Source organism: Aspergillus tubingensis, assembly GCF_013340325.1.
Source record: "Aspergillus tubingensis WU-2223L DNA, scaffold_13, whole genome shotgun sequence".
Taxonomy (NCBI): Eukaryota; Fungi; Ascomycota; class Eurotiomycetes; order Eurotiales; family Aspergillaceae; genus Aspergillus; species Aspergillus tubingensis.
This window is the reverse complement of record NW_023336287.1, coordinates 1,321,517-1,346,152: the sequence shown is the minus strand read 5'-3', so window position 1 is coordinate 1,346,152 and position 24,636 is coordinate 1,321,517. Positions and strand designations below refer to the sequence as shown.

The 24,636-nt window shown below is 49.2% G+C and overlaps 10 protein-coding genes across 10 annotated transcripts; 6 read left to right on the top strand and 4 right to left on the bottom strand.

Moving 5' to 3' along the window:
* Positions 1 to 194: 194 nt before the first annotated feature.
* AtWU_10748 (plasma membrane calcium-transporting ATPase) lies at positions 195 to 5,773 on the top strand (the record flags this gene model as incomplete). Its single annotated transcript, XM_035505852.1, has 7 exons — positions 195 to 734; positions 790 to 873; positions 930 to 1,651; positions 1,710 to 1,755; positions 2,499 to 4,973; positions 5,034 to 5,416; positions 5,470 to 5,773. The coding sequence occupies 7 exons, from the start codon at positions 195 to 197 to the stop codon at positions 5,771 to 5,773; spliced, it is 4,554 nt and encodes a 1,517-aa protein (XP_035361745.1).
* A 681-nt stretch (positions 5,774 to 6,454) lies between these two features.
* On the bottom strand, positions 6,455 to 8,188 carry AtWU_10747 (3-hydroxyacyl-CoA dehydrogenase, NAD binding domain family protein; the record flags this gene model as incomplete). Its single annotated transcript, XM_035505851.1, has 4 exons — positions 6,455 to 7,166; positions 7,269 to 7,674; positions 7,744 to 8,085; positions 8,167 to 8,188. The coding sequence occupies 4 exons, from the start codon at positions 8,186 to 8,188 to the stop codon at positions 6,455 to 6,457; spliced, it is 1,482 nt and encodes a 493-aa protein (XP_035361744.1).
* A 599-nt stretch (positions 8,189 to 8,787) lies between these two features.
* Positions 8,788 to 9,911, bottom strand: AtWU_10746 (CoA-transferase III family protein; the record flags this gene model as incomplete). Its single annotated transcript, XM_035505850.1, has 3 exons — positions 8,788 to 9,081; positions 9,191 to 9,428; positions 9,505 to 9,911. 3 exons carry the CDS (start codon positions 9,909 to 9,911, stop codon positions 8,788 to 8,790), a joined length of 939 nt encoding a protein of 312 aa, XP_035361743.1.
* Positions 9,912 to 10,642: 731 nt separating this feature from the next.
* AtWU_10745 (6-hydroxy-D-nicotine oxidase) lies at positions 10,643 to 11,988 on the top strand (the record flags this gene model as incomplete). The annotated part of the gene is made up of 2 exons (XM_035505849.1): positions 10,643 to 11,679; positions 11,751 to 11,988. 2 exons carry the CDS (start codon positions 10,643 to 10,645, stop codon positions 11,986 to 11,988), a joined length of 1,275 nt encoding a protein of 424 aa, XP_035361742.1.
* Positions 11,989 to 12,694: 706 nt separating this feature from the next.
* AtWU_10744 (FAD-binding oxidoreductase) lies at positions 12,695 to 14,126 on the top strand (the record flags this gene model as incomplete). Its single annotated transcript, XM_035505848.1, has 2 exons — positions 12,695 to 13,123; positions 13,179 to 14,126. 2 exons carry the CDS (start codon positions 12,695 to 12,697, stop codon positions 14,124 to 14,126), a joined length of 1,377 nt encoding a protein of 458 aa, XP_035361741.1.
* Positions 14,127 to 14,863: 737 nt separating this feature from the next.
* On the top strand, positions 14,864 to 15,679 carry AtWU_10743 (SDR family NAD(P)-dependent oxidoreductase; the record flags this gene model as incomplete). Its single annotated transcript, XM_035505847.1, has 2 exons — positions 14,864 to 15,372; positions 15,424 to 15,679. The coding sequence occupies 2 exons, from the start codon at positions 14,864 to 14,866 to the stop codon at positions 15,677 to 15,679; spliced, it is 765 nt and encodes a 254-aa protein (XP_035361740.1).
* A 666-nt stretch (positions 15,680 to 16,345) lies between these two features.
* AtWU_10742 (YbhB/YbcL family Raf kinase inhibitor-like protein) lies at positions 16,346 to 16,938 on the top strand (the record flags this gene model as incomplete). The annotated part of the gene is made up of 2 exons (XM_035505846.1): positions 16,346 to 16,466; positions 16,523 to 16,938. 2 exons carry the CDS (start codon positions 16,346 to 16,348, stop codon positions 16,936 to 16,938), a joined length of 537 nt encoding a protein of 178 aa, XP_035361739.1.
* Positions 16,939 to 17,372: 434 nt separating this feature from the next.
* On the bottom strand, positions 17,373 to 17,939 carry AtWU_10741 (cysteine hydrolase family protein; the record flags this gene model as incomplete). The annotated part of the gene is made up of 1 exon (XM_035505845.1): positions 17,373 to 17,939. The coding sequence occupies one exon, from the start codon at positions 17,937 to 17,939 to the stop codon at positions 17,373 to 17,375; it is 567 nt and encodes a 188-aa protein (XP_035361738.1).
* A 335-nt stretch (positions 17,940 to 18,274) lies between these two features.
* AtWU_10740 (MFS transporter) lies at positions 18,275 to 19,876 on the top strand (the record flags this gene model as incomplete). Its single annotated transcript, XM_035505844.1, has 2 exons — positions 18,275 to 18,538; positions 18,599 to 19,876. 2 exons carry the CDS (start codon positions 18,275 to 18,277, stop codon positions 19,874 to 19,876), a joined length of 1,542 nt encoding a protein of 513 aa, XP_035361737.1.
* A 3,215-nt stretch (positions 19,877 to 23,091) lies between these two features.
* On the bottom strand, positions 23,092 to 23,792 carry AtWU_10739 (tetratricopeptide repeat family protein; the record flags this gene model as incomplete). The annotated part of the gene is made up of 2 exons (XM_035505843.1): positions 23,092 to 23,369; positions 23,438 to 23,792. 2 exons carry the CDS (start codon positions 23,790 to 23,792, stop codon positions 23,092 to 23,094), a joined length of 633 nt encoding a protein of 210 aa, XP_035361736.1.
* Positions 23,793 to 24,636: the final 844 nt, after the last annotated feature.

The window sequence follows — 24,636 nt, the reverse complement described above, 5'->3', positions numbered from 1 at the left end:
CAGCTTACGGGACCTGGCTGTATCCGCGGTAAGGAGTTACGGTACCGTGCTCCCCGAGCCCGAACCAAGCGCTTTCCTGGGCAAGCGGCCCCCTCAGCCTTACAGGGCTGGGTGGCATTTTCCCATTGGCTGCCACCCCCACCTCCCCGTCTGGCCGAGGGGGTATGGCGCCTAGGCACCTCCATTCTGGCCCAATGGACGCTGTGGACTTCCGGCCGGCCCCACCCACCTGTCCGCCCAGTGCGCTCTTTTTGTGTAAACAAACGTATCGGTCACAGCTGACACTGTTCGAACCGTACCTGACGGTATTCGCCAAACGGCCCCGCGCGCCTTACAACTTCGGGGAGACTCTGGAAGGAGATAAGTCCGAGCCAACCTACCTTCTGAGAGATGCTCAGCTTCTTGATGGAACTTTCCTCGTTCACCATTTCATGATGACCCCCTTCAAGAATGCCCAGGGATCGGGCACACCCTCTCTCCTCGCAAGCGTCTGGCATACGGTCGAGGTGACTTTTCTTTCCAGCTACACCAATGTGCTATTAATTTTCGTATTCCTGGGGATACTCTCTGGCTCCCAAGATTGGAACCCCTCCGCCGTGTTTATCCTGAATTTTCTGGCCATCTTCCCGCTGGCCTCGTTGTTGTCCTTTGCGACCGAGGAATTGGCTAAAAGCGTCGGCCAGACGGTAGGAGGCCTGATCAATGCGTCTTTTGGCAATGCCATCGAAATGATCGTAAGACAATTCCCCCCATTCATCGCAAGTGGTACAGGCTAAATATAGCATTCAGGTTGGAATCACGGCTGTGAGCCAAGGTGAGATCCATATGGTGCAGTCTTCGATGGTTGGCTCGATCCTGTCTGGCACGCTGCTGGTATGCCACCCATTACTCCCATGCTCCTACTAGAAGTTCTGACCGTCATCGCCTAGGTTCTGGGATGCTGCTTCTTTGCCAGCGGCTATGATAAGGAGACAGTCCACTTCAATGTCGATGTGACGGGGATCATGTCGTCCTTGATGATTGTATCCTCCTCCGCGCTAATCATCCCATCAACCTTGTATTCCACGTCTCTGTATGCCTCTCCTGGTGGAAACGAGTATATCCTCCACCTGTCACATATTACCGCTGTCTTGCTATTGCTCTTCTATTTTGTCTATCTATACTTCCAGCTCAGCAGCCACTCCCATCTCTTCACTAGCACCGAAGACGACGAAGAGGAGGAGGAGCGCCAGCTGGGACCGTTGGCAGCTAGCATCATTCTTATTGCCGCTACGCTGGGAGTGACTGCCTGTTCCGACTACCTCGTAGAAGGGGTCGATGGCTTTGTTGAAGCCTACGGGGTGAGCCGGGCCTTCTTGGGCCTGATCGTCGTGCCGATTGTGGGCAACGCTGGCGAGTTTGCAACCACTGTGAAAGCAGCCAAGGAAGGAAAGGTGGATCTGGCCATTGGTGTGATTGTTGGCAGCACGCTTCAAATCGCACTTTTCGTCACGCCATTCTTGGTACTGTATGGATGGGCTTTGGGTCAACCGATGTCGTTGCGCTTCAACTCGTTCGAGACTGCCTGTTTCTCGCTGGCGGTGGTGGTGATGAATTGTCTGATTCGTGAGGGCCGGTCTAATTACTTTGCGGGTGTCTTGTTGTGTGGAACGTGAGCTTCCCTGTTCCCTCTCTTTCCGAAGCAGCCCTTTTTTCTAATCTAAGTCTAGTTATCTGATCATTGCGATCGCCTTTTACGTCCACCCAGATATTGTCGTTCCCGGAGAGTAAGTACCCCGACATTAGGTATGGTATTCGGTAGCCCGTCTACACAGGGATATGACTTGTCAGGGGATGATCCATCAATATTTTGCTATAGAGTTTTTATACCATTACACCGTCTCTCAATGCGATCATTATGTTCGACACGTTGGATACTTCTAATGCCTTAAGGACGGAAATCCGACGGGCAAAAGATGCTGCCGAGTAAATTAGGCAAAAATTACAGGTCGGCCAAGCGGGGAGGCCGAAGATTACCGGCGGGGGTTACGCGGCTGCCTTTTTGGCCCGTATCATCAATACCGACCAATACGAGGGATTTGGGAGTGTCTTTGCTCCGCCCCAAACAAGAAAATCAAGCAGCATTACTAGTTTAGTTGGAGGGATCTCACTCTCTCCATCTCCTAACTCCTTGGTCTCCCCTGATTTCATCTCATTCTTCCTCACTTTGCCCAGAGAAGGCGATTTAACTCCACATTCCTGACTATCTTGAATCTAGCACTTACCTCAATCGTGTAATATCTTCTTTTCCCGCCGGTCGGACCCGTCCGCAATGACAGTAACGACCATCTGCTTGGTCTAATTCAAACGCCATACACCCACGGTAGCATGAACTCCCTGTCACGGTCATGAAGGAGGCAGGTAAATCCATGATCACAAATCCCATGTCCATTAGTGATCCACCCCAGACCCTAGCCAGCTATAACTATAGAGCCAATCAGTGGCTAACATGATCGCAGAGCCTGAGCGAGAAGCCTGTCATCGCCCATGGACCACTGGTCCGGGGCGAGCCCAGCGCATTCGAGTTCTCGGCTGAGCAGTTGAGCGGGCTCATCGAATCACGAAGCCTGGATACCTTCTACACCTTTGGCGGCCTCCGCGGATTAGAAAGGGGTCTGCGAACCGATCGAAATACCGGATTAAGCGTGGACGAGTCGAGCGTCAGGAACCATGAACCATCGGCCACAGCCTCGTCCGTCGACAAACCTTCCCACCAACCCCATCATCGCCACATTCACCTCCACCATCACCATGGCACCGAACAATTCGCAGACCGACGCGCTGTCTTCGGCAACAACCGCCTCCCCGTTCCCAAGTCACCCACGGTCCTGCAGTTGATATGGGCGGCATACAATGACCACGTCCTCTTCCTCCTGACAGGAGCGGCCATCATCTCGCTGGCCCTAGGCCTATACCAAACATTCGGAACTAAGCATTCGAGCTCAAACCCGCCTGTCGAATGGGTAGAAGGGGTAGCGATCATCGTTGCCATCATAGTCATCGTGCTGGTGGGCGCTGGCAATGATTTCCAGAAAGAGCTGCAATTTCAAAAGTTGAACAAGAAGAAACAAGATCGCCTTGTGAGGGTAATCCGCTCCGGCCGGCCACAGGAGGTACCTATCAACGATCTGGTGGTCGGGGATGTCGTACACATGGAGCCAGGAGATGTCATACCGGCCGATGGAATCCTGATTCGTGGCCACCACATTCGATGCGATGAATCAGCTGCGACCGGTGAGTCAGACTTGCTGTTGAAGCAGTCCGGTGACGAGGTTGCAGATGCGATCGCCGATTGCCGTGATACTAAATACCTTGACCCGTTCGTGATCTCGGGGTCCAAGGTCGCAGAAGGCCTCGGCTCATTCCTGGTAATAGCAACCGGCAACCATTCGACTTATGGCAAGATCCTCCTAAGTCTGGAAGAAGACCCTGGCTTCACACCACTGCAGTCGCGACTCAACGTATTAGCGAAATACATCGCCAAATTTGGCGGTATTGCCGGTTTGGTCTTGTTCGTCATCCTGTTCATCAAGTTCTTGGTTGGTCTGCGCCACTCGACGTCGTCCGCGACCGAAAAAGGCCAGGACTTCTTGGAAGTTTTCATCATTGCTCTGACAGTAGTTGTCATTGCTGTGCCTGAAGGACTTCCGTTAACCGTGACGCTTTCTCTTGCCTTTGCCACCACCAGGATGTTGAAGGACAACAACTTAGTGCGACAGTTGCGCGCCTGTGAGATCATGGGCAATGCTACCGACATCTGCTCGGACAAGACTGGGACCTTGACCCAAAATAAGATGACCGTGGTCGCAGGTATTATTGGCACAGAAGAGTTCTCAGATTTAGGACTACAGACGGACGCCCCTTCGCGTGACGTTCCGACTACTGCTGTGTTGAAATCTCGCCTGCACAATTATGTGAAATCACTAATTGTAAATGCGGTTGCTTACAACACCACGGCGTTCGAGTCGATAGCGGATGGAAATGTCACCTTTGTTGGATCTAAGACCGAGGCTGCTTTGCTGTATTTCGCCCGAGACAACATGGGCTTGGGCCCATTGGAACTGACACGATCTGGTTATGAAGTTGTGGAGCTCATACCCTTTGATGCTACGCGCAAGTGCATGATCACTGTGGTATGCTTGGATGATGTTAATGGGTATAAGCTGTATAGGGCGTATATAAAAGGAGCGCCCGAGGTATTGATGGGGTTCTGTAACAGGACGCTGGTGGAACCGACAAAAGGCGATTCCGTTGCCGCATTGACTGCAAGTACCAAGGAAGCTATACGCCAGAAGGTAGAAGCCTACTCAAAGTGGTCGCTAAGGGCAATCGCGTTATGCTACCGAGATTTCGAGGTGTGGCCCCCGAACCGAGCTGGAGAGATTCAGTCCGACACACTCGACCTCGAAGATATACTTAGCAACCTGACTTTGATTGGAATTGCCGGTATCCGTGATCCTTTGCGGGAGGGGGCTCATGACGCCGTGGAGACTTGCCGTCGGGCGGGAGTGACGGTGCGTATGGTCACTGGAGATAATCTGTTAACAGCGCAATCTATCGCCGAGGAATGCGCGATTGTCACCAACAACGAGGACATTGTCATGGAAGGACAGGAATTTAGGCGCCTGACAGAGGAGGAACAACTAGAGATTGCGCCTCGTCTGAAAGTTCTGGCGCGATCTCAACCAGAAGATAAACGTACGCTTGTGCGTCGACTGAAGCAGATTGGGGCAACGGTTGCCGTCACTGGAGATGGAACAAATGACGCTCCGGCACTCAAAGCAGCTGACGTCGGATTTTCCATGGGTATCTCGGGAACAGAAATTGCTCGCGAGGCTTCCGCGATTGTGTTAATGGATGATAACTTTGGCTCGATTGTGAAGGCGATCATGTGGGGTAGGGCAGTCAGCGATGCGGTTCAAAAGTTCTTGCAGGTAAGTCGTCCGATTGAAGATACTCTAATTCTCGGTGCGCCAGCTGACCGCCTGGTTTAGTTCCAAATTACTATCACCTTTACCTCTGTCGGACTGGCCTTCGTCACATCTGTGGCCAGCTCCAGCGAAACATCAGTGCTGACAGCCGTGCAACTGATGTGGGTAAATCTAATCCAAGATACCCTGGCAGCACTGGCTCTCGCCACCGACCCGCCGTCTCCCAGAGTGTTAGACCGAACGCCCGACAAGAGAACTACTCCCTTGATAACAGTGCCAATGTGGAAGATGATAATCGGGCAGTCGATATACCAGCTCGCCGTGACATTAGTGCTCCACTTTGCCGGTAACAGCATATTCTCATACACCACCGCGCACGAACACTCTCAGCTACAAACAGCCGTATTTAACACATACGTTTGGATGCAAATATTCAATCTATACAAGTATGATCCATTCCTCCACATGTACTAGTTGACGCAGTGCTAACTATTCGCAGCACCCGCGCCCTCGGCAATAACATCAATGTCTTCGAAGGCATCCACCGTAACTGGCTCTTCGTCGGTGTTAACGTTATCATGATCGGCGGACAAATAATCATCATGTTCGTAGGCGGGCGCGCATTCTCCATCACTCGACTTACCGGCGTGCAATGGGCCTACTCTGTTGTTTTGGGTGTCTTATCTCTTCTTGTCGGGGTAGTAGTGCGTTTCATCCCGGATAGCCTCGTCGAGCGATTATTTGCGGGTGTAGGATTTGTTATGGGTCCCTTGTGGCGGTTATTGAGGGTGAAAATTGAGTAGAGGGATTGTTTATCTTTTATCTTGGCAGAACTTGTACATATTGAATTTTCTTTTTCTTTGTTGATAGTTTTGGGTGGGTTGGGAAGAATGGGTTATTCTTCACTTCTTTGAGGTCAATCTATACAGACTTTTCTCGACTCGCTTAATGGTCCTTCTCCCTTAGAACTTCGATGCTGACGGACCTAGTATGGAGATAAAACTGGCTTAGCTGGTTACAGGAACTCATCATGCTCATGGTGAACCCATGTAATGACTTAAGAAGCGGATGACATCTGGTCATGATGTACATACATATATATATTTGAAGTAGAACTACTGACCAAGCTTCCCCTCAACAGTGTGTATAGCTCTTCTAGATATATATATCTTACTACTACAGTTCTCGACTTGTACCAAAAGTAACCGCAACGAAGAACAAATAATCAAAACTATGGTCGCGTGTTTTGGTTTATTATTCGCCAGCTTGACGTGACGTCACTGTAAATGGGCTGACTATCACATGATCAGCACTACCAATTCTCTAGACCAATACCCAACACATGACATTACAGAACTAGTGCTGCGCGTCCGGACGAGACAAAGATACTGTACTAATGGTTGCACTTGCCCATATATATACATTCTCTAATCTATCTTCCCAACCATGAACGCATATTAGCAACAAGAATCATACTAACAACGCTAACACGTGATTAATTTCGAAGACGTCTGATCAACAAATGTCTCCGTCCCAGGCTCTAGATTGGCAAACAACTTGTCAAAAATTTCCTTGCCTCCTTGATCATGCACGAGTCCAATCCAAATAAATGAGGAGAGGATGGCCCGCATCTCCTCCCACGAGCGGACACGACAGCTTCCGAGGTAATACAGCAGCCAGTGCCGGAAATTCCGCCTGACGGCGGGTAAAAACACCACAAGACCACCGACAGTTAACAACCAGATCCAGAGTTGAGGAGAGACATCGTTTCGCTTGGCTAAGCCATTTAAGCAGCGCTGGTACGAGGCAGCCAGGTGGACGTACGGGGTCGGGTCGCTACGAAACTGGAGGAAGATGTCAAATCCATAGCTGAGTAAAGCTAGGCGGATCGCCTCGTCGAGGGACCCGGGCTCAAAACTCATGTGTAACAGAGGATACATGACGGAGGCCATTGTTTTCATGAAATCCGTCTCTGGAATCATGTCATTCGTCTTGGTGGTCAAGTTGACCTGGGTACAGAATCCCTGCATAATGTGCCACATCCGCGCGAGACCGGGGTCAAGCTCCCGGACGAACGACGGGATGGGGCGAGATTGCGGCGTGAAGCAAAGGTCGGATGGGACAAAGATGTCGAGATCGCGATTTTCGAAAAAGGCAGGTTTTTCTCCACTGTGGATCGCTAGTCCCACATCGCATCTGATCACAGGTTAGGTTACAGCCATCGAGGTAGTCTAATACAAAAGGGGAATATAATAACTGGCAAAAACAAACGAGAGATGAAATAGAGAGAAGACCCACCTGATAAGGTCAATGACTAGTTTGTTATTGGATGTAAATGCTCCTAGTCCCCCGCGCAGCCGGACCATCTTGCGTAAACCCTGGGTATGATGTACTACGGCAGCGTAATCCTCCACGATATGCGCGTGCAGAATCAAGATAATGACGACCATTACCGTTGCATTGGACACGCGTACCTGCTCTTCTCCGAGCCGATTCCGTAGCAGGCGGATGGCTTTCCCCAGATGAGGGGACTGGGTCGCTTCCGGCCCCCTGTAGATACCAAAGTATGATTGGGTGGTGATGACCATGGCGTTGAGGTAGGCTGCGTCTAGTGACAGCATGTCGAGAACCCATGATCGACTAGAGGAGTTGAACACTATGCATACGGCAAGCGGGTAGAACTCTGTCTTCGCCCGTTCAGTGACTATGAGGGTTTACATTTAGTGGGCCCGATTGGATCACCAGCAGGTGGAATCGGGGACGAGGCACCTACAGCGAAGGATGGTGGCTAGGGCTGCAGGGCTGGTGGTGTCATCAGCCAGCCGGACGAAGGACATGTCGTTGCCAACTCTGCGGGGAAGATCTGACGCCGCGCGGGTGGCTGATACTTGTGTAGATGGCAATAATGGTAAATCCACCGCATCGGCAGGAGGAGCCGAAGTGTCGTCTGTGCACGCGTCCGCCGGAGTCGATGGGTCGGCCCCTGCTTGGCGATAGCGGGATTTGCCACGGTTCTTGCCAATCATGACATGGCTGCGAATGAGTTTGCGGGTACGAGGATCGACTTTCTTGGTGCCGGTGGAGACGATGAATGGCATGTCCGCCATGGAAACTACTGTGCGAAAGAGGTAAGAGAGGCATTCAGTGGGCTAAAACAAAAGCAAGAAAAACTTGGTATTGGAGACGGCGCACATACCAGACTGCTTGGAGGGCGACATGGCGGCGATCGAGCCCCAGTCTAGGGACAGAGGGCGTCCGGCGCACGTCCCAGACTGGTGGGATAGATCTCACGAGGATGGCCCAAGAACAGGTGCTTGGACGAGGCTAAACGAATGGAACGAACGAGTATTCAGATTGTTGGCTGAAAAGGGCAAGCAATCCGGGGGGAATCGGGAGTGTCAGGAAATATAAGAGACGGATTCCTCGGTGGTGAGAGAGCTGGACTTGCTGCGGGCTGCCCTTAGTACTTTCCTTTCCTGGTTGGTTCGGATTGTTTCCGCTGTCACCTGCTGGTATTGCTATCATTTAATTGGACGATATCCTACATGTGGGCCTAAGATTGTTGCCTCCTTTGGGTTTAGCCTGACAAGCATGTGATACAGCTTGGCAATGAATTGAATCGGGAAAAATAATCTTAGTCTCGTTCAAAAATCTACAACTTCAATATATATAGTGAGTAGCAAGCAATGTTCAATTCCCTATCTTCTTGTACTACTGCACATATTGCCACCTTCTTAGATACACGAATACCGGCCCCTTCACCAATTCAGACTAGCATTAATAGAGACCGATAATCCCTTGCATTCCCACGCGAGAACTATTCCTCCATCTTCTTGCGTTTATGGTAGGCCTCTGCCTGTCGTGCAAGATGACGAAATCCCTTCTCGATCTGCTCGTAGCTCCGCTGGGACAACTCCTCGCCCTTGATTGCCAGAGGGGCTTGAGTGTCCCCGCAGGGAATGCTGTAGATCCACCGCACAAACAGTTCATAATTCTCGCGACAATTCTCGGTGAAATCAATAAACTTGCTTTTCGAGATGCGAAGGTATTCTCCGTCGTGATACGCTTGCAAAATTCGAGCTTGAGAGCGGAAGATGGAAACGACCAGGACCTGTGATACAAGCAGTGTGTTAGAGCAGGTATTTGTAGCATTCAATGATTTATGGCTGCTTGAATGCTGTGAATGAGACTCGGAACTCATCATGGTACACTGCACTCACCGGGAATGTGCGATGGTTAATATAATTGAATCGATTCAGCCGCCATCGCATGAAACCGACAATGGGCAGGACTTCACTCCGGCGAAGGGGTTCTTCGGGATCAGCGTAGTTGTACATCTGGAAAATGCAATGGGGGATATCCAACGAATCTGCTTCCATTTCCCCAATAGTCTGCCATGAATACGGTACATCTGGCGTATGCTCGCCACTAGCAATTCGGGGATTTGCGCGGTAGCATCTACCCACGAGGCGAACAAGTAGTGTGAGCAAGAAGACAATTTCCATCGTCACAAATCGGAAGGGTTTGTACTTACTGCCGATGGACCCAGGGTTGGGGCTTGCGATCACGAAACCATGCAGCAAAGACTCTGCCGGAAACACTTTGTAGGGTCAAACAAACCCGGAGTGACTCTTCGGCGCGTCCTTCATGCCATTTTGAAAAGTGCACATTGTCCCAGTTAATCTCCGGTAATTCTGCTTTCGGTAGTGGGTGGTAAAATGACTGTTGGACATCTGAACATGCTCCTTGAAGGTCGAGTTCAAACAACTTGATCCCCAGTGTCTCCAAATCATGATCTGCCAACACTGAGTGCTTGAAGGCCTTTGTTGCTGTGAAGATGCGCCTCAAATGGCGGGATACAACATTGGTCTGGGCTACCCGGAGTCGAGCGTCTTCACGACAGTCTTCGATTAAGGTCTCGAAGGACCGTTTCACTCCCATAATTGGATCTATAGGAAAGGAGAATGGTCGATTTTGTGTGACAACGCCGAACGCGTGGAGGAGAGAAAGAGCAATATGAACAATACAGTACGCGTGGAATTGGTATAGAAACGTGAAACGTGGCTGTACCCCAGTCCTAGTTCGGAAATTTTCCTGATCGTAAAAATGTCGAGATGGCAGCGTGAACTTAGGACGACGGATAGCAACTGGCAAGGGAGAGCAGCGAAGCACTTGCAGACCTTTATACCTGAGACAGTAGTAGAGAGAACCAGTGAAAGTGACTTCGCACACAGAGCCAGCCTAATTGGAAGAGAAATCCAGGCCAGTGAATTCAGAAGGTAGTCAATATAGAGGGTACTAATTATACACAGATCCTGCCTTGGTTCCTAATTTGTGCATTCACCCTTATGCAGATGAATTCAATAAAGGCCGCCTCATCATTCAACATGCTGGTCTCTTCACCATGTAGGCTTGGACAAGAAAAGTTCTATCACAGCCATGCAGTCACTGATCTTTCTGCTTCAATGCATCGTTGATATGCTTTATTCACCCATGGCATGTAGTACTATATAAAATAATATGGCACCACTGAGCCTGGTCTGATACTTTAAACTTGGGTTCATCCATCTCTGGCGCCTTTTCACACGGTGCACTACCTGCTTCCACATTTATATTCTGTTTCAGGCTTCAGGAATTGTTTCTTCTTCAGACCAAGATTTCTGTGCTATAACATGTCTGTTCCTGAATTCGTTGTAGGGGCTCTGGATCAGGAGTCCTGGAATGAATGGGCAGAAAGGTACCAGGTAAAAGGGGTAAGTATCTATGAGTTGGAAGCCTATGATCCAGCATCAAAAATAAGTGACCCCCAATATCTAGCTCTGAGGGCATTGTGGAAGGTTGGGCGGGCTAGTGAGTTCCAACCAGACAAATGGGGAATCCAGGGCGTTGAGGCTGCTACGGAGAAGCTGGGGAAGCTCAAGCATTGGAAAAGCTTCCTTGAGGCGATTTCACTAGAGACCAATCTAGATGAAATGCTTCCCATACAGGGTGACCTTGGCGCTTTTACGCTGATTTGGTATTATGGCCAGCTCATTCGCTGGGCGCCGAGTGCGGCCGATACAGAAGAAAACGCCAATTTCACTCCATGGTCCGAGCGATTGAGGGAGAGAAAGAAAGATTCGAGCAGCAAAATCTTTTCCGAGCAAACTCATACACATCCTTATGCGACTCATCTGGCTGAGTACCTGAAGATATATGGAGATCCGGAAAAGCAAAGGAAAGGAACATGTGGACTACCATCAAGCAGTGAGAGTCAATTCTACCAGTCTTCCAAAACTGCCTGCATTGATCTAGACCCCGAAGCATGCAGTGATGACTCTAGACTGGATCCAAGCTACGAGGAGCGGAAAGACTTTCCACAAGTCTCTGATGAGATTATAGTTAATGCATACTTGCTGGGTCTGGCAAGTGTAGTAACCTTCTCTATCGAAGGCGTCGAAGCCCACTGGACCCCAGAACGGAAGGGGTACAAAGTCTGTGATGAGAAAGGCATCAAGCTATATGAAGCACGGACGGATGGTCATATGTACCTAAATGGTAATGGAAAGACCAAAGCCATTGTCGAAGTCAAACCTGTGGTGCGAGCCGAATTACCCCGGGTTATGATGCAGGAAGTTGCTCAAATGGCGGCATGGATCCACGCCGAAAAGGACGTTATACAGGATGAAAATCTGACGGAACAATGGTTAGTCACCCCTGCACCCAGTGTGTATGTTTACAAGTCTCTTACGACAAGTGAGAGAGAATGTGGAGGAAGCAGCTAAGTATTTGACTCCATAGGTTCCGTCGCTTGCTCTGGTCGATGAATCGACATGAGCTATATATAATCATTGCCGAGTATAATGGAGACTACGTCGACTATTTGACGAATCCTCGACGCGAAGCGGAATGCGAATCTTTCATGACGATGAACCAGTTTGGCCCATGGGACATTAGAAACTCCGCTCAGGTTGCTGAATTTGCTGCCATATTAGTGGCAGTAACTTTACAGTTCAGTAAGGGTCTGCCCCTTATCTGAAACTCAATTGGAGATATTCAGTCTGCACTGCTTGGTTGCCCTGGTGTCTGTTGGTTTCAAATATGCGGCTACTTTTTGAAGCGAGAACTCAATCGGCTGTCATATTGCATGAACCAACAGAGATGTATTATTCTACAGTACCTCCACTGCCCGCCGCTTATATATCGATGGCCGCATACCTACATCTTTTCCTATCAATTGCCCGATAGATACACAGCTCATTGTACTGTTACGAGAAAGTAAAATGCTTTCTTAAGAAACCTGCCTCAGATTACTATCGCAACGGGATGAATGGAACCAGTATGAACAATTACCCTACATTGCTATCAAAAGTAAAATGGGACCCGAATATTATTAGTCGATTCCGCAGCGTCAACACTAATGAAGAAATCTGAAGGAGCAGGTCATGCTTCGGAAGGGGAGCCGTGGCAGAGCATTAGCCAACAGGCCCTTCACTCATCGATCAAACCACCATTTCCAATTAAGCTGCAAATGACCTCCACTCAGCCGAAAATGTAAATCGGTCCAGATCCACGATGTGCGGGGTAAGATGTGGCCCGCTGCGGGTTCCGAGAAGTTTGAGGGAGTCACAGCGCGTATACCATCCCTGTCACGCTATAACCTTAAATGCTTGCCGCTCGCTCACTGTGCCTGGGTCAATCACAATCTCACCCCCTTAACCTCATTTACCCACTTTCAGCACACCATGCACATTGTCTGGCGGGATTCGGCTGAACCAGCTGTCTACGAAGAGGCTCGTGTAGGTCGCGTATTCAATCACCGTCGTCCCCAACGCTTTCCCTTGGCAGTTGTCAAAGCTACCAGCACAAAGGATATCATCGCTGCAGTGAAGCTAGCCACCGAAAATAACTGTCGCGTTGCTATACGATCGGGAGGACATTCATGGGCAGCATGGAGTGTCCGCGATGAATCCATCCTCATTGACCTGGGGAACTATAAGCACTTGGAAGTGGATGCCGAGAAGCGCATTGCAATAGCCACTCCCAGTATGACGGGGAAGGAGCTCAATGGAGTTCTGATCAAGGATTATGGTTTGATGTTCCCAGGCGGACACTGTCCCGACGTGGGCCTGGGTGGCTTTCTGCTACAAGGCGGAATGGGATGGAATTGTCGTGTCAGTTAATGCGCTCCCACCATTGTAGTTCGACTGGCTAATAAGTGTTCGACAGAATTGGGGCTGGGCCTGTGAACGAGTTCAGGCAGTGGATGTAGTGACAGCCACAGGCGAGCTGCTTCACTGCAACGCCACCCAAAACCGCGATCTCTACTGGGCAGCCAGGGGAGCTGGTCCTGGCTTCCCAGGTGTGGTGACGCAGTATCATCTGGAACTAATTCCATATCCTAAGGATGGTTTCCGCTCGTCTGGCTATGTCTATCCCATTCGACAGTACCGACAAGTCTTTGACTGGCTGCTCTCCATCACTCCTAGTTTTGACGAGGACACTGAAATCGCCGCTGTGGCCGCGTACCCAGAGGGGATTGACGAGCACTGCTTCTTTGTCCTATTTGTCGCCATGAAGGCAACCCCTGAAGAGGCCGAGAAGGCTTTACGCCCAGCGCAGATCACCAGGCCAACGGGGGCGATCCAGGAGTGGTTCTGTCAGGTGGATAGCCTGGAAAATCAATACACTAATCAAGCCAAAGCTAATCCGGAGCGACACCGGTACTGCGCCGAAAACGCCTATATTCGAAATGATGCCGATGTTCCCGCCGTGCTGGAGGAGGCGTTTACGACACTGCCCCACAAGAAAGCGTTTGCCCTCTGGTACGCCATGTATCCTTGCAGCCGTCGGAAACTCCCCGATATGGCATTGAGCATGCAGTCAGACCATTACTTTGCGCTCTACACGGTTTGGGAAGAAGAGAAGGATGATACGAGATGTCAGGCGTGGGTGGCTGATGTGATGAAGAGAGTCCAGCAATTTGGAGTCGGGTCTTATCTGGGCGATGCGGACTTTCAGGTGCGAAAGACAAAGTACTGGGCCGATGATAATGGTCGACGGTTGATGGACATCCGCCGCAAATGGGATCCTCAGGGGCGTATCTGTGGGTATTTGGACAAGGATGATCGGTCTGGAACGAGAGGGCTGGACAATGCCAAGGAGTCGAAGTTGTGATCGTTTATTGTGTTACGTGGCTGTTTGCTTGCCGGATAAATATTTTCGAGGCTTATTTGTTAGTCTGGAACAATTAGTCTCAGATTGGTGCTTGAGAAATCGGTCATGTTGTACATAAGTTGAAGAGTGCCAGATGTAGATATACTATATTAGCAATAGACCACCCACTGTGAGATAATTAGTCTAAAGCAACTATGCTACAACAGATCGGGCTGTGGAGACATGTAGCCCTGGCTTGGTGAATTGTCCGATGTCACCTATTTTGTAGCTCACAGAAGACCCATTACGACTACTAGTAGGCCTGTTGGTATTACCCAACAGTGTGATACTTGAGTAGCTAAGCAGTTAACTCCAATATGCTTTTCTTTTTTCTACGGTGTCCAGTCTCCGATGTAGAATAGATTAAGCGCGGACCACATTAGGACGCAACTATTGGGAGCTTCCGCTATTCCTACCTTAAGTCAATCATACACACAAGAGAAACTCAATGTCTCTCGGCTTTCCGGGGCAATCGAATTAGTTCAAGTCGGGTTGTGGAGAGCGAAAGCACGAGGAACTGCGGGCGGCGGGAGACACTCGGATAGCGGGGGGGGTGATTGATCACCAAGCGCCGGGACGTTGAACCGAACCGATCATATATGGCAGTCGGGAGGAACACAACTGCTCAAGATTATATCCCACACACCATGTCTCCTACTAACAGGCTGGATCAAATCAGCAATCACATCTCGCCCAAAATGGTTGAACAAACTCTCCTCCACAAGGTCGCTATCGTCAGCGGCTCGTCCTCAGGGATTGGCGCCGCCATTGTGCGGGAACTCTCTGCCCGCGGAGCGAGCACAGTTGTTAATTATCCATTCCCCGGTCTCAAAGCCGAAGCAGACGCCGTAGTGGCATCCTTGCCATCGCCATCGGTGGCTGTTGAAGCGGATATGGGCTCAGTGTCTGCTCCACAGGCGCTGGTCGATGCTGCGGTATCGAATTGGGGTCGGGTCGATATCGTGGTCAATTGTGTTGCACTAGCAGTGAACAAGCCGTTTGAAGAGCAGACACTGGATGACTGGGACAGGCTGGTCAATATTAATGGACGCGGGACGTTCTTGTTGACTCAAGCCAGCTTGAAGCACCTGACCAAGAATACTGGGAGAATTGTCAATATCGTGAGTATTTCGGCACGAGGACCTCCGCCAAATCAGACCATCTATGCCGGTACCAAGGGAATGGTCGATTCGTTCACAAAGTGCTGGTATGTCTTACTCCTCTTGAATACACTAGGCATTGTTTCTGAATCACTCAGGGCCAAGGAGCTTCCGCCCAAGTATGGCTGCACCGTCAACGCGGTCAGTCCGGGCCCAACCAAGACGGAAGGCTTTGCAGCGGCAGGTGAAGAACAGATGAAGATACTGCAGCCCATTATTGATCAGACCCCAGTTGCGCCACGGATGGCTGAGCCGGATGAAATTGCGTATGCCGTGGGATTTCTGTGCGAGGAAAGGTCAAGGTGGATAAATGGGGCACATATTATTGCATCTGGTGGACTGTTTATCGATTAGCTTATTCTATAAGCAGTGGACATAGTTAAACTCTTAGTCAGCCCAATGCAGCTGTCATGGATGGACAGACGGGTTCCTGAGCATTTTGTCTAGCACCATCATCAACAGCTGGTGCGTAGTCCGATCCCAGGTTAAGCATGTCTGTGATGGCGTCTGTCAGATAGTTGATGGCTATCAGAGAACAAGGCCATATGCTGATCGCATTATCGTTGGCATACCGGCGCCTTTGCATTGGATCACTGCTGGTCACACATCCGCGTTGCGAACATCCCAGATGCTTCACACCGGCCAATGATAGAGCACACTCGTCTGCCACAACAGCATGCAGCAAACATGCAGGATAAACCATGTACAGAATTACAATTCCATGAATCTCTAAATCATTGTGCGTTGTGCAGTCCAGGGCAATGAAGCACGTGAGGCGAGCACCGAAGCGGAAGTTCACATTCACGCGCCCTCGCTTAACCCTGAGTGTTGACCTTAGCGCGTCTAGTATATCCTCATGCCTTTGTTGACGCGCCTGCGCCATAGATCGTTTCTTCACATCAATTCTCTTTACCACACCCGTTCGCTTTATTCCGTCATCCTTCAGGCGTTATCCTTCAAGAGTCAGCGTTCCAGCGTCAGCGTTCAAGCGTCAAGTTACATCAGTCGTCGTGTAGCGAGATGCCTACCAACTTCAACGTTGATAGAGCGATGGCGGTGATTCGCAACGAGCATAGAAAGCTTCTGACCCTGACCTTCAGCAGCCATTTTATCTACCCAGGCCAGTTCGTCTCCAAGCGTGGTAAGTCATCACCCCCCGTATCTAGATCACGAAGCATCCCTAAGCTAACCGACCAGATGCTGCCCATCCACCACGCATGTCGTTCCCTCGCCTCAAGGGTAACGGAACCTACATGATTGTTTGTCTCGACCTGGATGCGCCTTTCCCTTCGTGCCGTGTGCTCGGCCCTAAGTGCCACTGGATCCAGTCTGGTCTGGAGCCGATTATGAGCGAAAATGGTCACTTCTTCCTCAGAGTGGCCGCACCTTTCATCGCCAACTACGTTGGACCTAATCCTCTTCCCGGAAGTTCTCCACACCGCTACCTGTTCATTCTCTACGAACAGCCTGCTGGCTTCGAACTCACTCGATCTTCTCCCACCGGCGGCAAGAAGATGGGAGTTTGGTCACGCCTACGTTTTGACCTCGATGGCTGGGCGAGAGAGATTGGCCTCGGCCCTGTTGTCGGAGCCAATTATTTCGTCAGCAAGTAGCTGTTGAGTGGTTTCTGTGATTGCGTCGTTCGTTTCGGAACTTGTTTATTTGCAACACAAGACATGAATCTGGTGATGTCGTTGTGGTGGTGAAGTGAAATTTAGCGGTCCGCTTGTATATTTTAGCATATGGTTGGGGCGTGTGGCGTTGCGTCGTTCACTTTGTTTGAACTTGCTTCATTCGCACACAACATGGGAGTTTTATTCTGGTGAAGCGGTGGATTCGGACCTGTATTCATGTATATCTTATGATGTGACACAATGTTGACCATGTGTCAAACAGACCTCTAAATAACAGCAAATAAAGTAATGTCTAATTGACATGTCTCTAATCACTAGCAGCTCATTTTCAAATAAACATGTAGATACACCCTCACCCTCAAGTCACATCCGCAGTAGCGCAGACAATCACACTCAATACAGCTAACAGCAAATCACTTCGCAATCTCATCCACCCATTCCTTCGAACTCACAACGCGTCCCTGGCGCGTAAATACCTTCTCCATCAAAACCCGATGCACCTCCGGATCCAGATCCATACACCCATCCTCCAAGACAGTCACACTGTAATCGAGATCCGCAGCCGCACGAACGGTCGACAGCACAGCTCCACTGGTAATGAGCCCTGCCATTACCACCTCTGTAATACCCATCGACCGCAGGATAAGATCCAACTCAGTGGAAGTGAAAGCCGAGACACGATACTTAGTCACGATAGGCTCTTCGTCGCGGGGTGCCACGGCAGGGTGAACCTGGGTAGACTCGTCGTTGTTACGGAAAGCTCCCATTTCCTTGGCTCTGGCCACACTGAGGTTTCGAGGGTTGCATTCTGGATGACCAGCACGGAAGGCTGTAACCACATGAATGATGTCGAGTTGGGCGTTGCGGGCCGCCTGTGTCACTGTTGACAGAGTTTGGAGGTACTGGGTGGTGTTTTCGAGGCGGTTGACGATGCCATTTTGTATGTCGAGGAGAAGGAGAGCGGCTTTCTCGGTTGCCATGGTCGTTGACTTTCTTAGTATATTTGTAGTAGAAGAGTGATTTATGATTGTTCGACTTTGGAAATGACCAGTTGCTGGGTATACTGGGTCATTTTATGCTTGCTGCTGGAAACCCGGTAACGGGATGTATGGATGAGGATCTGTTTTTTGATTGGTGGAGAAGCCCGGTTCCGGGATGGGAAGCCGGTACCGGGATAGCCTCGAGCTGTCACAATAATGGACTGTGGGCATCATTTCTTTTTACTCCTTCAACCCTGCTTTTTCTTGAGGAATAAGTGGACTTCTCGTTTGTTCATATCTGAAAAGAGCTTCTGCAAAGAAACCAAGTGTTCAATATGAATGACAACCCATCCTCTTCATCGGCTACAGAGGCCAACGCCCCCGATATAGAAAAAGAGCCGGACCAGAATGCACCACCAAGGCTGGATGTATTTTCAGTCTTCACAGTCAACCAAAAGCGAGCCATGGTGGCGACGGGCTCTATGGCCAGCTTCTTTTCACCACTCTCCTCAAGCATCTACTTCCCTGCCATGGACACGATAGCAGCCGCGCTGAACGTCTCCACATCCAAGATTGACTTGACTGTCACGACCTACCTGGTGAGTCTGAAGCCCCCCTTTAAAGCATTATAATTACTAACACCATATGTTTTGCTGCAGATAATGCAAGGCGTTGCTCCCATGTTAATCGCCGGATTCTCAGACACAGCCGGCAGACGTCCCGCCTACATAATCTGCTTCACCGTCTACATCGCCGCCAACCTCGGCCTCGGCCTACAGAACGACTACAGCTCACTACTAGGTCTACGATGCCTTCAAAGTGCAGGAAGCAGCGGCACTGTGGCGCTGGCTAACGGCCTGGTCGGAGATCTAGTAACATCCGCAGAACGAGGAACATACATCGCATTCGCTTCGTTAGGGAGCATGCTCGGGCCTTCTCTATCCCCAATTATTGGCGGACTCCTCAGTCAGTACCTCAACTGGCACTGGATATTCTGGTTCCTTCTCATCTACTCGGCCGCCTTCTTCCTTCCACTCTTACTCTTCCTCCCCGAGACCTGCCGCAAAGTGGTCGCTGACGGCTCCGTTCCACCCCCAACACTAAACAAAAACCTAAGCGACACAATCCGGCACCGGAACCGAAAGGCCAAAGGTCTCGTCGTAGAGGAAAGCAAACTCGCCGAAGTACGCAAGAACTACTCCTTCCGGTGCCCATCACCCATGTCCACACTAAAGGTCACCGCCGACCTCGAAACGGGCGTTATCCTCTTAGCCACAGGACTAACATTCGCATGCTTCTACGCCGTAATGACCGGAGCGACGACCTCCTTCCACGACATATATCACCTCAATGACATCGAAACAGGACTGATGTACCTACCCATTGGAGCCGGCGGCATCGTCTCAGCATTCACCACAGGCCGTCTACTGGACTGGAACTACCGTCGACATGCCGCCAAGGCCGGACTTCCCGTTATCCGGAACGTGCGACAGGATCTTACGAATTTCAATATCGAAAAGGCAAGGCTGGAAGTAGGACTGCCAATGTATTATACATGCATAGTGTCCATGATCGCTTACGGCTGGGTCCTCGGACATAAGGTGAATCTGGCTGCGCCGGTCATCCTGCTCTTCATCTCGGGGTGGAGTCTAAACGGCACATCGCAGGTCTTGAATGCGATTTTGGTGGATCTGTGGCCTGGTCGATCTGCAGCTGCGACGGCAGCAAGTAATTTGTTCAGGTGTGAGTTGGGAGCTGCAGCTTCAGCGGCGATTACGCCAATGAGTGAGGCGATGGGACAGGGGTGGGCGTATACCACACTGGGATTGATCTCTGTGGCTGCGTCGCCGAGTTTGTGGGTAGTTATGCAGAAGGGGATTAAATGGAGGCAGAGGAGGTTGAGGAAGGAGCGGAAACGGGCAGCTAGAAGTCAGTAGGGGGGTTTATGTGAACTGGATGAAGATGAGATATGTCTGACTGGGGTATAGCTTGTTTAGAGTTTGATAGATAGTTGATAAAAGTTTCATATTTATCACTTGACTATGTCAGCTTCGTGATGGGATGTTTCATGTTTTCAATTACATTAGACTCTACGTATGCATCTGACTAATTGGAACTACTTGAGAAAGGTTAATAGCCGCGATGGGCCTGCTACGACTACATGGTAGGTTATACAGTTGAGTGATCAGCTTGAGTGTTGAGAGAAACTCGGTTGCTCTCAAAAAGATAGTATCATTGCGCAGAAGCGCAGTTAAAAGAAGAAAAAAAAAAAAAAAAACCACCCAAAGGGGAAACGTGGCAGCAAAGGAAACAGTTTAGGCATAAGATAAGAATTAACAGAGAAGAAAGAACAAGACACTTCAAAGGTCAGGACGATGAAAGACCAAGCAAACAGAGAACATGACGCAGGGAAATATACATGAGGCCCTTGGGTGGTACATGAAAGGTAAAGAAAGGCAGAAGACAGGAGAAGAGCATGATAAGGAGACACGGTGAAGAGATATTAAAAATATGAGCAGGGGCATAAGGGGATAACGGACTACAGGGAGGTGTAAAATCAATGGTATGTGAAGATGGTAGTACAAGATGCAAGGGGAGAACTTTAAAAAAGTATGGACGGTGAGGTAATGATAGGAAAAGGTGTATGAGGGATGGAAAAAGGCGTAGAAGGTCGGCAGGAAACTATTGACACAAAGGGGGAACTGGCAACGGGGAAATAGAAAAAAAAAAAAAAAAAAAAGAAGAAATTCAAGGGGAGAAATCTTCCTCCAACAGCTGGCAAAATCGTAAACAAACCATAAACTGGCCCCATTGATACTTCTGTTTGACAACTCCTGATGTCCCCCGCCACAAGCTTCCTCTGACGCCAGATATATGAGTTTAGTGGTCAGACTTGGAGTAGACAAATGTGGCTAAGAGAAAATAGAAGATTAAAACAGAGTTAGCAGTGGAATGGCATGCTAGGCATGGCATTAGACTATATCTGACCGGCCGACAAACCCACAGAAACACCAATGAAGTCACCTCCTCAATGATCCCAACCCGCATTTCCCACAACTCTCAGTCACAAGCTTCCTCTGACGCAAGTTATATCAATTTAGTGGTCAGAATTGGAGTAGACAAATGTGGCTACGGACAAGGAAATTTCAAGGCGGGGTCATTCTCAAGATGACATGCTACGGTCAGTATATGACCGTCTCTCAGGGCTCGTGTGGTGTAAGGTATGGCATTTGACTTCGCCCTCGAAGCCTAGGTTAGACTATTCAGATGGTCCACTAGAGTCTAGGTTAGATGTAGACAGTGAGCCTCGGTCGATTCAAACAGGTGATTCTATTCAGGTCTTATGTAGACAAAGCTTATAGACACGACAATAAACCCCCCATTGAACAGAGACACCCATCGTCTAGTCACAACAGCAATAGGGGACAACATATTCCACGCGACCGGCACTACAGAAACATGGATATAGATGATGTTGGCAAAGAAGAACGAGACGATACCGCCACACAGCCAGGCGTTCGTTCACATTCTTCACTAATGTCACGCCCACTGTCTACCCTGGAAGGTAAGACGTGTTCCCCGTAAGGTAAGAGCTTGCATTTTCACTGCAGACAGAGAAACCCACCGCCTCCCATCTTTATCAGTCACCCCCTGAGCTATAAGAGTTATAACTCCATCAAGAATGACCCCAAAAATGACTGCGGCAGACTCTCCGTCCACTTGAAAACCTAGCCTTACCCTTAAGGGCTTAGTCAACCTTCTAGGGTAGGCAGACGGTAGGAAAGCATGGGCGAAGGTTGATGTAGAGGGATCCTGGCTGGTGTAGCCGTAGCGCCTCCTTAAAACGAAAGAAAACAAGGTAAAAGAAATTTAGCAGTGCATACTGCTAAGAGCTGCAAAACAGTGCCAGAGCGTATTCCATGCTGCTCACTACACTATTCAGATGCACCATAGAAACCTCCATCGTCAGAGTCATACCACTCAAAATCATGGATTTATTGACTAGCTGTTGATGGGTTAGAAGTGCACAACTTTCTGTGTAGCTACATCATGGTCAGCCAGGCACCGTTGAGCAGTATGATGAAAGATTGTCGACAAGGAGGGGACATCAGGTCCTATTTATGCTTGGGACAGGTGGCAAATTTATGACTGCCATGTGCCTTCAACAATGGCGTTACCGGGGAGCTCCTAAACTTTTGATGAGATCTCCGTTTGATTATAGGCAGACTATGCACAACAACTGCACCAGTGTCAGCTACTTCCATATGGTAGGCGTGGATTTCCCCGCTTATCATCGGGTACTTCGAAGATCGATATTGCACCAAATTGAGTCATCCCGTCTGAAACCCTCAACATCAGTGAAACCATAAGACAAAATAGGGACTTCCCGCTTAACACGTCACATAGACTGTGACTAGCCAGTCTGTCATGATATAGATTGGAAGACGGCTAAGATAGAGCATCTTAAGTGGTAGTCATAATATCTCGCAAGATTCCAGTTCTGAAGACACACATAACCCTGATGTTTCGGTTTTGATGAATGTGAGAAACACTCGGACTTTTGGGGCCTTGAATCAAATTCACACTTAAATCTTTCCACTACAATTCTTTTTACGCGTCACAATATATTCAGTCGGAATGTTCCGTCAGACTCGCATATTATCATTACGTGAAATTCCACTGTCAAGACAACTAACAGGCAGTCAACATAATGGTCCCTAAGGCGGTATATTCCTGTGCCACACGATCTTTAACCATCCAACGAAGGCCACCATGTCTGCATGATCATGTCCTTCTCAGACCAGTCTTTAAGTCTGCACTTGATGAAGGAGGAAATTGGAGGGTATGAGTGTGGAACGTCTGCTCCACCTGGTCTAAATTACTTGACAGCAAGATAGAGAATGAGAGGACAGATCTATCCTCGATGAACAATACTCGACTTACACTCTATCCCATCTAATCTATCCCATACGTATAAATTCTGTATCTGATATTATTTTCCTGACTTTATCTGAGAGCAAATGCTTCTACATATAAGATATGGGTGATCAAGCTACTGCAAAGTCTTTCTATTTTACTCATAGATACAGATTGACGTCTTGGGATATATTTGGAAAAGGTACGACATAATGTATTTCCCGTTATGATGGACTTAATTCATTGCTACTGCCCCAAACCTAGTCATTCCTCGAATCTCCGACACTTCCGATGCGTTAGTTTCAGTTTCCTGGTCGAGAGGGTTCGGAGGAAAGATGTCCCCATATTCTCCAGGGGTCTGTCTGGTCCAACGCCCGAAATCTTTACTCAGATCATCCACTCGCTTTTTGATATCGTCAATCACCACACTGCATAGATGCCAGCGCCACTTAATATAGCTGTTCAAGATCATCTGCTCAGCATGTTCGGGACTAAACTCAAATGCACTTTCGACTATCACATAGTTAGTAAGACGAAAAACAATCTCATCGCTAGATGAGAGGTGTCAGGACTCAACTTACCAATATACACCAACTCTTCAAGCTGCCCACACAGGTCAACCAGAAGTTGATAGATTGCGGTCTGGTGGCGCCAGACACTTGGCTCAGCCACGACTTGGTAGAAGTTGATCTGTTTGAGAAAGTGCATTGATTCATCATAAACAGCAAGTCCGCTTTGGATGTCATATAGCCTGTCCAGTGAGTCGATCTTGACGAGCTTCCCAAGGCATTGTGAGGCGTAAATATCGTTTTGATCGATCTGGAGGAACATGTGGTTCTGCTCTTCTTGGGCCTTCTGGTGGAAAGATGCAAGTCCAGGCTCCCATTTGTAATAGGTATCCCACTCTTCGTGGTTGCATCCGTTGGTTGCTGTCATGTTGAAGCTTGTTCAGAGGTGCACAGCGCTGGGCCGAGATACGGTTTGGTAAGTGGGAAACTGATCCGACCGGTAGGTTTGGAGGTGAAAATGAAGCAGCTATGCGTAAGTTATTATATATCGGTAAAGGCGGTGCGCGCGCTGAATTGTATATGAAGGTTCAGTGAAGCCATGGGATGATGTCTAAGATTATGTACTATAAATTATGGAATATACCACCAAATCCGGTCGTGATACTTCCAATATGAGCGCATATTGCCGACTATGCATCAGATCACAGATGGGTGTATCAGGACGTAATATTGGAGGTAGCAGGTAGGATCAATTGCCAGAACAATCCAAGACATTGCCTCTTAAACAGAGGGATATGACCGGAGGGTCAATATGCCTTTCTTTGGTTGTATTCTCTGCACAAACGTGACAGAAAGTCAGGGTAGCAGCTGAAAGAGACCTCGATACAGACCTTATCGATGCTAATCAGGCTGGGGGTTACATCACACTCCAGCTGGTAAGAGTGTTAACTACCGATCCAGTCAACCGGTCACCAAAGTCGAGGGGAAAGCTAGGACTTACTATTTGTTCAGGTCTTCCCGTAAAAAGCAAGCAAGATATCATGTTTGATTCGACAGAAACTCCGTCTTTCATGTCGCTGATCCAAGCGAGCCAGTAAGATCGGTTGGAAATAAATTCAGGTCCAGATAGCAAGAAAAGCAATTATAAAAGTCGCCACATCCGTGAGCTTAGCGTAGCTTGAGTCTGCATGAGACTACTTGTTAGTGCAGTAGCGCCTTCAGGAATACGCAGATATTGGTTATTCATGAAGCTACTGTGCTAGTGGCGAGCT